The 13,989-nt window shown below is 42.2% G+C and overlaps 1 protein-coding gene across 9 annotated transcripts in view; it reads right to left on the bottom strand.

Moving 5' to 3' along the window:
- The window catches only part of LOC123991381 (protein 4.1-like), a 123,366-nt gene that overhangs the window by 5,524 nt on the left and 103,853 nt on the right, over positions 1-13,989 (bottom strand). For 8 of the 9 annotated variants that reach the window (XM_046292923.1, XM_046292924.1, XM_046292921.1 and 5 more), the window contains 4 exons: positions 12,846-12,965; positions 12,498-12,590; positions 8,665-8,745; positions 4,677-4,793 (listed from right to left, as the gene is read on the bottom strand). In XM_046292923.1, the coding sequence (XP_046148879.1) occupies positions 4,683-4,793; positions 8,665-8,745; positions 12,498-12,590; positions 12,846-12,965 (405 nt within the window). In that variant the 3' untranslated portion in view covers positions 4,677-4,682. The remainder of the gene's footprint in view (positions 1-4,676; positions 4,794-8,664; positions 8,746-12,497; positions 12,591-12,845; positions 12,966-13,989) is intronic. The other variant, XM_046292926.1, reaches the window with a different exon arrangement.

Here is a 13,989-nt window from a genome sequence, read left to right as displayed (position 1 = left end):
TATATATAGAGAGACTCCATACAGTATATAGAGAGACTCCATACAGTATATAGAGAGACTCCATACAGTATATAGAGAGAGACTCCATACAGTATATATAGAGAGAGACTCATTACAGTATATAGATAGACTCCATACAGTATATAGAGAGACTCCATACAGTATATATATAGAGAGACTCCATACAGTATATATAGAGAGAGACTCCATACAGTATATAGAGATTCCATACAGTATATATATATATATATATAGACTCCATACAGTATATATAGAGACTCCATATAGTATATATATAGACTCCATACAGTATATATATAGACTCCATACAGTATATATAGACACTCCATATAGTATATATATATATATAGACTCCATACAGTATATATAGACACTCCATATAGTATATATATAGAGACTCCATACAGTATATAGAGAGACTCCATACAGTATTTAGAGAGACTCCATACAGTATATAGAGAGAATCCATACAGTATATATAGAGATACTCCATACAGTATATAGAGACTCCATACAGTATATATAGACTCCATACAGTATATAGAGAGAGACTCCATACAGTATATAGAGAGAGAGACTCCATACAGTATATATATAGAGATACTCCATACAGTATATAGAGAGACTCCATACAGTATATAGAGACTCAATACAGTATATATATAGAGAGACTCCATACAGTATATAGAGAGACTCCATACAGTATATAGAGAGACTCCATACAGTATATAGAGAGAGACTCCATACAGTATATATAGAGAGAGACTCATTACAGTATATAGATAGACTCCATACAGTATATAGAGAGACTCCATACAGTATATATAGAGAGAGACTCCATACAGTATATATAGAGAGAGACTCCATACAGTATATAGAGATTCCATACAGTATATATATATATATAGACTCCATACAGTATATATAGAGACTCCATATAGTATATATATAGAGACTCCATACAGTATATATATAGACTCCATACAGTATATATAGACACTCCATATAGTATATATATATATAGACTCCATACAGTATATATAGACACTCCATATAGTATATATATAGAGACTCCATACAGTATATAGAGAGACTCCATACAGTATTTAGAGAGACTCCATACAGTATATATAGAGACTCCATACAGTATATAGAGACTCCATACAGTATATAGAGACTCCATACAGTATATAGAGAGACTCCATACAGTATATAGAGAGAGACACCATACAGTATATAGAGAGAGACTCCATACAGTATATAGAGATTCCATACAGTATATATATATATATAGACTCCATACAGTATATATAGAGACTCCATATAGTATATATAGACACTCCATACAGTATATATAGAGACTCCATACAGTATATATAGAGACTCCATACAGTATATAGAGAGACTCCATACAGTATATAGAGAGAGACTCCATACAGTATATATAGAGACTCCATACAGTATATAGAGAGACTCCATACAGTATATAGAGAGACACCATACAGTATATAGAGAGAGACACCATACAGTATATAAACAGACTCCATACAGTATATAGAGAGACTCCATACAGTATGTACAGAGACCCCATACAGTATATATAGAGAGACTCCATACAGTATATAAAGAGTCTCCATACAGTATATAGATAGACTCCATACAGTATATAGAGACTCCATACAGTATATATAGAGAGAGACTCCATACAGTATATATAGAGAGAGACTCCATACAGTATATAGAGAGACTCCATACAGTATATAGAGAGACTCCATACAGTATATAGAGACTCCATACAGTATATAGAGACTCCATACAGTATATAGAGAGAGACTCCATACAGTATATATATAGAGAGACTCCATACAGTATATAGAGAAACTCCATACAGTATATATAGAGAGACTCCATACAGTATTTAGAGAGACTCCATACAGTATATAGAGAGACTCCATACAGTATATAGAGAGACTCCATACAGTATATAGAGAGACACCATACAGTATATAGAGAGAGACACCATACAGTATATAAACAGACTCCATACAGTATATAGAGAGACTCCATACAGTATGTACAGAGACCCCATACAGTATATATAGAGAGACTCCATACAGTATATAAAGAGTCTCCATACAGTATATAGAGACTCCATACAGTATATATAGAGAGAGACTCCATACAGTATATATAGAGAGAGACTCCATACAGTATATAGAGAGACTCCATACAGTATATAGAGAGACTCCATACAGTATATAGAGACTCCATACAGTATATAGAGAGAGACTCCATACAGTATATATATAGAGAGACTCCATACAGTATATAGAGAAACTCCATACAGTATATATAGAGAGACTCCATACAGTATTTAGAGAGACTCCATACAGTATATAGAGAGACTCCATACAGTATATATAGAGACTCCATACAGTATATATAGAGACTCCATACAGTATATATAGAGACTCCATACAGTATATATATAGAGACCCCATACATTGTATATAGAGAGACCCCATACAGTGTATATAGAGAGACCCCATACAGTATAAATAGACTCCATACAGTATATAGAGAGACTCCATACAGTATATAGAGAGACTCCATACAGTATATAGAGAGACTCCATACAGTATATATATAGAGACTCCATACAGTATATAGAGAGACTACATACAGTATATATAGAGACTCTATACAGTATATAGAGAATCCATACATTATATATATAGAGACTCCATACAGTATATAGCGTGACTCCATACAGTATATAAGCAGACTCCATACAGTATATAGAGAGACTCCCCATACAGTATATAGAGAGAGACTCCATACAGTATATATAGAGACTCCCTACAGTATATATAGACTCCCTACAGTATATAGAGACTCCATACAGTATATATAGACTCCCTACAGTATATAGAGAGACTCCATACAGTATATAGAGAGACTCCATACAGTATATATAGAGACTCCATACAGTATATATAGAGACTCCATACAGTATATATAGACTCCATACAGTATATATATAGACTCCATACAGTATATATATAGACTCCATACAGTATATATAGAGACTCAATACAGTATATAGAGACTCAATACAGTATATAGAGAGACTCCATACAGTATATATAGAGACTCCATACAGTATATAGAGACTCCATACAGTATATAGAGACTCCATACAGTATATATTGAGACTCCATACAGTATATATAGAGAGACTCCATACAGTATATATAGAGACTCCATACAGTATATATAGACTCCCTACAGTATATATAGACTCCCTACAGTATATAGAGAGACTCCCTACAGTATATAGAGAGACTCCATACAGTATATAGTGAGACTCCATACAGTATATATAGAGACTCTATACAGTATATAGAGACTCCATACATTATATATATAGACTCCATACAGTATATATAGAGAGAGACTCCATACAGTATATATATAGATACTCCATACAGTATATAGAGAGAGACTCCATACAGTATATAGAGAGACCCCATACAGTATATATAGAGACTCCATACAGTATATATATAGAGACTCCATACAGTATATAGAGAGACTCCATACAGTATATATAGAGAGACTCCATACAGTATATAGTGACACTCCATACAGTATATATAGAGACTCTATACAGTATATATAGAGACTCTATACAGTATATAAACAGACTCCATACAGTGTATAGAGAGACTCCATACAGTGTATATAGAGAGACTCCATACAGTATATAGAGAGACTCCATACAGTATATATAGAGAGACTCCATACAGTATATAGAGAGACTCCATACAGTGTATATAGACTCCCTACAGTATATAGAGAGACTCCATACAGTATATATAGAGAGACTCCATACAGTATATAGAGAGACTCCATACAGTATATATAGAGACTCCATACAGTATATATAGAGACTCCATACAGTATATATAGAGACTCCATACAGTATATAGAGAGACTCCATACAGTGTATATAGACTCCCTACAGTATATAGAGAGACTCCATACAGTATATAAACAGACTCCATACAGTGTATAGAGAGACCCCATACAGTGTATATAGAGAGACCCCATACAGTATATATAGAGAGACTCCCTACAGTATATAGAGAGACTCCCTACAGTATATAGAGACTCCCTACAGTATATAGAGACTCCATACAGTATATAGAGACTCCATACAGTATATATAGACTCCATACAGTATATGTAGACTCCATACAGTATATATAGACTCCATACAGTATATAGAGAGACTCAATACTGTATATATAGAGACTCCATACAGTATATAGAGAGACTCCATACAGTATATAGAGACTCCATACAGTATATAGAGACACCACACAGTATATATATATATATATATATATATATATATATATATATATATATATGAGAGAGAGACTCCATCCACACATACGGTATCATTATACTATAGTTGACTGTGGAGAGGGAGAGGACTGTGGAAAGCTGAAACTGCCCTATGGGGAAGCCGGTGACTATAGACAGCACAAGAAGCAGAGGATGGATGTGGAGGGAATGGAGGGGGTTGCTTGTCAGTGTCCTGCCAGCCAGACCCAGCCGTCACTGACCGACCGACGTGGTCCCCTTACCTGCGGTCACTCTTCGCCCTCCTCAGGCGTGATCTCAGTCTCTTTGTGGACCACTACTTTGGTCACTGACATGTCAGGGTGCTGCTTTTTGGCCTCCTTTATGGCCTGAGCCAAGGCCTACAGACAGACAGACAATATGCCAAACACCCCATGGAGGGAAACAGAGAGGAAGGTGGAATGGGCATGATCAGAATCACAAGGGCAAGGGTTGGACTAGTCACAGTGTGGTTGGGTATACCTCCTTCACAGTGTGATTGGGTATACCTCCTTCACAGTGTGATTGGGTATACCTCCTTCACAGTGTGATTGGGTATACCTCCTTCACAGTGTGATTGGGTATACCTCCTTCACAGTGTGATTGGGTATACCTCCTTCACAGTGTGATTGGGTATACCTCCTTCACAGTGTGATTGGGTATACCTCCTTCACAGTGTGATTGGGTATATCTCCTTCACAGTGTGATTGGGTATACCTCCGTCACTGTGTGTGTGAGAACACCTCCGTCACTGTGTGTGTGTGAGAACACCTCCGTCACTGTGTGTGTGTGAGAACACCTCCGTCACTGTGTGTGTGTGAGAACACCTCCGTCACTCTGTGTGTGTGAGAACACCTCCGTCACTCTGTGTGTGTGAGAACACCTCCGTCACTCTGTGTGTGTGAGAACACCTCCGTCACTCTGTGTGTGTGAGAACACCTCCGTCACTCTGTGTGTGTGAGAACACCTCCGTCACTCTGTGTGTGTGAGAACACCTCCGTCACTCTGTGTGTGTGAGAACACCTCCGTCACTCTGTGTGTGTGAGAACACCTCCGTCACTCTGTGTGTGTGAGAACACCTCCGTCACTGTGTGTGTGTGAGAACACCTCCGTCACTGTGTGTGTGTGAGAACACCTCCGTCACTGTGTGTGTGTGAGAACACCTCCGTCACTGTGTGTGTGTGAGAACACCTCCGTCACTGTGTGTGTGTGAGAACACCTCCGTCACTCTGTGTGTGTGTGAGAACACCCCCGTCACTGTGTGTGTGACAACACCCCCGTCACTGTGTGTGTGACAACACCTCCGTCACTGTGTGTGAGAACACCTCCGTCACTGTGTGTGAGAACACCTCCGTCACTGTGTGTGAGAACACCTCCGTCACTGTGTGTGAGAACACCTCCGTCACTGTGTGTGAGAACACCTCCGTCACTGTGTGTGAGAACACCTCCGTCACTGTGTGTGAGAACACCTCCGTCACTGTGTGTGAGAACACCTCCGTCACTGTGTGTGTGTGAGAACACCTCCGTCACTCTGTGTGTGTGAGAACACCTCCGTCACTCTGTGTGTGTGAGAACACCTCCGTCACTCTGTGTGTGTGAGAACACCTCCGTCACTCTGTGTGTGTGAGAACACCTCCGTCACTCTGTGTGTGTGAGAACACCTCCGTCACTCTGTGTGTGTGAGAACACCTCCGTCACTCTGTGTGTGTGAGAACACCTCCGTCACTCTGTGTGTGTGAGAACACCTCCGTCACTCTGTGTGTGTGAGAACACCTCCGTCACTCTGTGTGTGTGAGAACACCTCCGTCACTCTGTGTGTGTGAGAACACCTCCGTCACTCTGTGTGTGTGAGAACACCTCCGTCACTCTGTGTGTGTGAGAACACCTCCGTCACTCTGTGTGTGTGAGAACACCTCCGTCACTGTGTGTGTGAGAACACCTCCGTCACTGTGTGTGTGTGAGAACACCTCCGTCACTGTGTGTGTGAGGACACCCCCGTCACTGTGTGTGTGAGGACACCCCCGTCACTGTGTGTGTGAGAACACCCCCGTCACTGTGTGTGAGACCACCTCCGTCACTGTGTGTGAGAACACCTCCGTCACTGTGTGTGAGAACACCTCCATCACTGTGTGTGAGAACACCTCCATCACTGTGTGTGAGAACACCTCCATCACTGTGTGTGAGAACACCTCCATCACTGTGTGTGAGAACACCTCCATCACTGTGTGTGAGAACACCTCCGACACTGTGTGTGAGAACACCTCCGACACTGTGTGTGAGAACACCTCCGACACTGTGTGTGAGAACACCTCCGTCACTGTGTGTGAGAACACCTCCGACACTGTGTGTGAGAACACCTCCGACACTGTGTGTGAGAACACCTCCGACACTGTGTGTGAGAACACCTCCGACACTGTGTGTGAGAACACCTCCGACACTGTGTGTGAGAACACCTCCGACACTGTGTGTGAGAACACCTCCGTCACTGTGTGTGAGAACACCTCCGTCACTGTGTGTGAGAACACCTCCATCACTATGTGTGTGTGAGAACACCTCCATCACTATGTGTGTGTGAGAACACCTCCATCACTATGTGTGAGAACACCCCCATCACTGTGTGTGTGTGTGAGAACACCTCCGTCACTGTGTGTGTGTGAGAACACCTCCATCACTGTGTGTGTGAACACCTCCGTCACTATGTGTGAGAACACCCCCATCACTGTGTGTGTGTGTGAGAACACCTCCGTCACTGTGTGTGAGAACACCTCCGTCACTGTGTGTGAGAACACCTCCGTCACTGTGTGTGTGTGAGAACACCTCCGTCACTGTGTGTGTGTGAGAACACCTCCGTCACTGTGTGTGTGTGAGAACACCTCCGTCACTGTGTGTGAGAACACCCCCATCACTGTGTGTGTGTGAACACCTCCGTCACTGTGTGTGAGAACACCTCCGTCACTGTGTGTGTGTGAGAACACCTCCGTCACTGTGTGTGTGTGAGAACACCTCCATCACTGTGTGTGAGAACACCTCCGTTACTGTGTGTGTGTGAGAACACCTCCGTCACTGTCTGTGTGAGAACACCTCCGTCACTGTGTGTGAGAATACCTCCGTCACTATGTGGTTGTGAACACCTCCGTCACTGTGTGTGACAACACCTCCGTCACTGTGTGTGAGAATACCTCCGTCACTGTGTGTGAGAATACCTCCGTCACTATGTGGTTGTGAACACCTCCGTCACTGTGTGTGTGTAAACACCTCCGTCACCGTGTGTGTGTGAGAATACCTCCGTCACCGTGTGTGTGTGAGAATACCTCCGTCACTATGTGTGTGAGAACACCTCCATCACTGTGTGTGTGAGAACACCTCCGTCACTGTGTGTGTAAACACCTCCGTCACCGTGTGTGTGTGAGAATACCTCCGTCACCGTGTGTGTGTGAGAATACCTCCGTCACTATGTGTGTGAGAACACCTCCGTCACTGTGTGTGTGAGAACACCTCCGTCACTGTGTGTGTGAGAACACCTCAGTCACTGTGTGTGAGAATACCTCCGTCACTATGTGGTTGTGAACACCTCCGTCACTGTGTGTGTGTAAACACCTCCGTCACCGTGTGTGTGTGAGAATACCTCCGTCACCGTGTGTGTGTGAGAATACCTCCGTCACTATGTGTGTGAGAACACCTCCATCACTGTGTGTGTGAGAACACCTCCGTCACTGTGTGTGAGAATACCTCCGTCACTATGTGGTTGTGAACACCTCCGTCACTGTGTGTGAGAACACCTCCGTCACTGTGTGTGAGAATACCTCCGTCACTGTGTGTGAGAATACCTCCGTCACTATGTGGTTGTGAACACCTCCGTCACTATGTGGTTGTGAACACCTCCGTCACTATGTGAACAATGACTTTAAGACATCATCGAAAATACTTTATATTGTTACCTGGTCAGTTTATAACCAGATAAAGATGTCTTTTTCTGGTTACTAAAAAAACGATAACAAAACTTGTTACAACTAGTATACAGCCGGACCATGACATCATAAAAGACGGCATAATGATGTCTTTGCCACCAGTTTGTTCGTTGGGTAGGGGAACGAATACCTTGACATCAGCAATGTCTCCAGTTACCAATGACCTTGTTAAAATAGCTAAGCCTATTTAGTAGCTGTAAGGATACTTAGGATGGGTGCTAGAGGACACACAGTGTAAGAGGGAACGAACAGTATATCCTTTTACCTCGTCATGGTCAATGTCTGCATCACCCGAGATTACGATTCTCTTCTCGATCCTGGTTTCCGAGATGCCTCCTTTCACAGTCTGGAAAAAATGTCATTGAATTTGAGGTACATTTCAGACATGGAACAACTAAGCCAAAATGAACCCACAGCTGTCGTAATGGAAGCACCAAGCTTGAAACCAACTGAGCCAATGGAACCAACTAATTAATAGTGAAATTATATGCACCACTAACAAACCAGTGGAATCCATAACCCTGCCCTATTCACTCATACAGTATGCTACCCATGCCACTGGGTCGTTCCACGGAACGAGTCCCTTTTGGGTAGATGAACTTGGTGAAGTTTAATTTGAACATTCTGTCATAAAGATAACATGTTCAATTTAATAATTAAAAAAACAAAAAACCAACGGACTACATTAAGTGCCAAATATAGTAACAGGGTTGACAATTTCATTTGAAATCAGACGTAAATCCCCTTGTGATAGGGGGAATGGAAGCTTGTTGAATGCAAGCTTCACAACAAAACAGGAAATTGTAAAAAATAAAATAAAATGCCTGTCTATCTATTGGTAACAGGGTTGAATTGTAATGCTCAAACTGCTTTGTTTTCCAACACAAAACACCAGAAAATGGCCAAAAGGAGTAGAACCAGCTCACCTGCTTTTACATAAAGACTAGAACCAGCTCACCTGCTTTTACATAAAGACTAGAACCAGCTCACCTGCTTTTACATAAAGACTAGAACCAGCTCACCTGCTTTTACATAAAGACTGCTTTTACATAAAGACTAGAACCAGCTCACCTGCTTTTACAGCCAGCTCACCTGCTTTTACATAAAGACCAGCTAGAACCAGCTCACCTGCTTTTACATAAAGACTAGAACCAGCTCACCTGCTTTTACAGCTAAAGACTAGAACCAGCTCACCTGCTTTTACATAAAGACTAGAACCAGCTCACCTGCTTTTACATAAAGACTAGAACCAGCTCACCTGCTTTTACATAAAGACTAGAACCAGCTCACCTGCTTTTACATAAAGACTAGAACCAGCTCACCTGCTTTTACATAAAGACTAGAACCAGCTCACCTGCTTTTACATAAAGACTAGAACCAGCTCACCTGCTTTTACATAAAGACTAGAACCAGCTCACCTGCTTTTACATAAAGACTAGAACCAGCTCACCTGCTTTTACATAAAGACTAGAACCAGCTCACCTGCTTTTACATAAAGACTAGAACCAGCTCACCTGCTTTTACATAAAGACTAGAACCAGCTCACCTGCTTTTACATAAAGACTAGAACCAGCTCACCTGCTTTTACATAAAGACTAGAACCAGCTCACCTGCTTTTACAAAAGACTAAGACATAGAACCAGCTCACCTGCTTTTACATAAAGACTAGAACCAGCTCACCTGCTTTTACATAAAGACTAGAACCAGCTCACCTGCTTTTACATAAAAGACCAGCTCAGAACCAGCTCACCTGCTTTTACATAAAGACTAGAACCAGCTCACCTGCTTTTACATAAAGACTAGAACCAGCTTTTACACCTGCTTTTACATAAAGACTAGAACCAGCTCACCTGCTTTTACATAAAGACTAGAACCAGCTCACCTGCTTTTACATAAAGACTAGAACCAGCTCACCTGCTTTTACATAAAGACTAGAACCAGCTCACCTGCTTTTACATAAAGACTAGAACCAGCTCACCTGCTTTTACATAAAGACTAGAACCAGCTCACCTGCTTTTACATAAAGACTAGAACCAGCTCACCTGCTTTTTTTACATAAAGACGAGAACCAGCTCACCTGCTTTTACATAAAGACGAGAACCAGCTCACCTGCTTTTACATAAAGACGAGAACCAGCTCACCTGCTTTTACATAAAGACTAGAACCAGCTCAACTGCTTTTACAATAAGACTAGAACCAGCTCACCTGCTTTTACATAAAGACTAGAACCAGCTCACCTGCTTTTACATAAAGACTAGAACCAGCTCACCTGCTTTTACATAAAGACTAGAACCAGCTCACCTGCTTTTACATAAAGACTAGAACCAGCTCACCTGCTTTTACATAAAGACTAGAACCAGCTCACCTGCTTTTACAATAAGACTAGAACCAGCTCACCTGCTTTTACATAAAGATTAGAACCAGCTCACCTGCTTTTACATAAAGACTAGAACCAGCTCACCTGCTTTTACATAAAGACTAGAACCAGCTCACCTGCTTTTACATAAAGACTAGAACCAGCTCACCTGCTTTTACATAAAGACTAGAACCAGCTCACCTGCTTTTACATAAAGACTAGAACCAGCTCACCTGCTTTTACATAAAGACTAGAACCAGCTCACCTGCTTTTACATAAAGACTAGAACCAGCTCACCTGCTTTTACATAAAGACTAGAACCAGCTCACCTGCTTTTACATAAAGACTAGAACCAGCTCACCTGCTTTTACATAAAGACTAGAACCAGCTCACCTGCTTTTACATAAAGACTAGAACCAGCTCACCTGCTTTTACATAAAGACTAGAACCAGCTCACCTGCTTTTACATAAAGACTAGAACCAGCTCACCTGCTTTTACATAAAGACTAGAACCAGCTCACCTGCTTTTACATAAAGACTAGAACCAGCTCACCTGCTTTTACATAAAGACCTAGAACCAGCTCACCTGCTTTTACATAAAGACTAGAACCAGCTCACCTGCTTTTACATAAAGACTAGAACCAGCTCACCTGCTTTTACATAAAGACTAGAACCAGCTCACCTGCTTTTACATAAAGACTAGAACCAGCTCACCTGCTTTTACATACATAGAACTAGAACCAGCTCACCTGCTTTTAAAGACTAGAACCAGCTCACCTGCTTTTACATAAAGACAAGAACCAGCTCACCTGCTTTTACATAAAGACTAGAACCAGCTCACCTGCTTTTACATAAAGACTAGAACCAGCTCACCTGCTTTTACAATAAGACGAGATAAATAATCATCATTAGAAATTACTTTGTCAAAGACATAAAATAACCTGGGCTTTACAAGGACGGTGAAAACTTGGAAGACTTTAAGTGGGTTAAAATCTTCCTAAAAAGTCACAGAGGGTGTACTGATGGACATGTCAAAATGCTGTGGTTAAGTCACAGAGGGTGCACTGAGGGACATGTCAAAATGCTGTGGTTAAGTCACAGAGGGTGCACTGAGGGACATGTCAAAATGCTGTGGTTAAGTCACAGAGGGTGCACTGAGGGACATGTCATAATGCTGTGGTCAAGTCACAGAGGGTGCACTGAGGGACATGTCAAAATGCTGTGGTTAAGTCACAGAGGGTGCACTGAGGGACATGGCAAAATGCTGTGGTTAAGTCACAGAGGGTGCACTGAGGGACATGTCATAATGCTGTGGTCAAGTCACAGAGGGTGCACTGAGGGACATGTCAAAATGCTGTGGTTAAGTCACAGAGGGTGCACTGAGGGACATGTCAAAATGCTGTGGTTAAGTCACAGAGGGTGCACTGAGGGACATGTCAAAATGCTGTGGTTAAGTCACAGAGGGTGCACTGAGGGACATGTCAAAATGCTGTGGTTAAGTCACAGAGGGTGCACTGAGGGACATGTCATAATGCTGTGGTTAAGTCACAGAGGGTGCACTGAGGGACATGTCAAAATGCTGTGGTCAAGTCACAGAGGGTACACTGAGGGACATGTCACACTCGTTACAATTGGTGCACAATTTAAACTTAAAATATCAAAGGGACACAAAAGGGACTCATGGATAAAGCTGAGGTGAATGACAGTGGCACCCCTCTGAGTTGAGGTCAGGTAGTAAATACCTTGGTGATATGTGTGGTTGTGGTGGTGCTGGTGGTGTCTGAGGTGATGGTCTGGGCGCTCATCAACACCCCCGCCTCGGGATCAGCGTCAGCCTGGAACAACACAGACACAATTCATCGTCTCAATTGGATGGAAGATCAGGGTCGTATTCCTTAGGCACCAAATGTTGTAAAACGGACTGAAACACGGAGGAACTACTTGGAGGTTTTTTGTTGCAATTAGAGTTTTACAACATTTTCCATTGTGTGCCCTAATGAGCACTACCCAGGTCAAAAATATACACATTGGAGTATATGAGAATATCCAGAATAGAGCATGAGACATAAGTCGGACGAGAGGGCCTTTACCTCTAGTGACTGGTATGTGACAGTTTTCATTTCTGTGTGTATTACAGGGACCTGCTGGGTCACATCGACCACGTCTGCCCTGTTGAAGGTCAGGACCTCTGGAGCCTCCAGCACAAACAACTGAGATAGAGGGATAGAGAGAGAAATAAAGAGAGGGATAGAGAGAGAGGGAGGGATAGAGAGAGAAATAAAGAGAGGGATAGAGAGAGAGGGAGGGATAGAGAGAGACATAAAGAGAGGGATAGAGAGAGAAATAAAGAGAGGGATGGAGAGAGAAATAAAGAGAGGGATAGAGAGAGAAATAAAGAGAGGGATGGAGAGAGAAATAAAGAGAGGGATGGAGAGAGAGGGAGGGATAGAGAGAGAAATAAAGAGAGGGATGGAGAGAGAGGGAGGGATAGAGAGAGAAATAAAGAGAGGGATAGAGAGAGAAATAAAGAGAGGGATAGAGAGAGGGAGGGATAGAGAGAGAAATAAAGAGAGGGATAGAGAGAGAGGGAGGGATAGAGAGAGAAATAAAGAGAGGGATAGAGAGAAATAAAGAGAGGGATGGAGAGAGAAATAAAGAGAGGGATAGAGAGAGAAATAAAGAGAGGGATGGAGAGAGAAATAAAGAGAGGGATGGAGAGAGAGGGAGGGATAGAGAGAGAAATAAAGAGAGGGATGGAGAGAGAGGGAGGGATAGAGAGAGAAATAAAGAGAGGGATGGAGAGAGAGGGAGGGATAGAGAGAGAAATAAAGAGAGGGATGGAGAGAGAGCGAGAGAGAGGGATAGAGAGAGAAATAAAGAGAGGGATGGAGAGAGAGCGAGAGAGAGGGATAGAGAGAGAAATAAAGAGAGGGATGGAGAGAGAGGGAGAGAGAGGGATAGAGAGAGAAATAAAGAGAGAGATAGAGAGAGAAATAAAGAGAGGGATGGAGAGAGAGGGAGAGAGAGGGATAGAGAGAGAAATAAAGAGAGAGATAGAGAGAGAAATAAAGAGAGGGATGGAGAGAGAGGGAGAGAGAGGGATAGAGAGAGAAATAAAGAGAGGGATAGAGAGAGAAATAAAGAGAGGGATGGAGAGAGAGGGAGGGATAGAGAGAGAAATAAAGAGAGGGATGGAGAGAGAGGGAGGGATAGAGAGAGAAATAAAGAGAGGGA

The sequence above is a fragment of the Oncorhynchus gorbuscha genome, linkage group LG12, assembly GCF_021184085.1.
Source record: "Oncorhynchus gorbuscha isolate QuinsamMale2020 ecotype Even-year linkage group LG12, OgorEven_v1.0, whole genome shotgun sequence".
In the NCBI taxonomy this organism is placed as follows: Eukaryota; Metazoa; Chordata; class Actinopteri; order Salmoniformes; family Salmonidae; genus Oncorhynchus; species Oncorhynchus gorbuscha.
The sequence above is the reverse complement of the archived record's forward strand: the minus strand, read 5'-3'. Positions and strand labels throughout refer to the sequence as shown.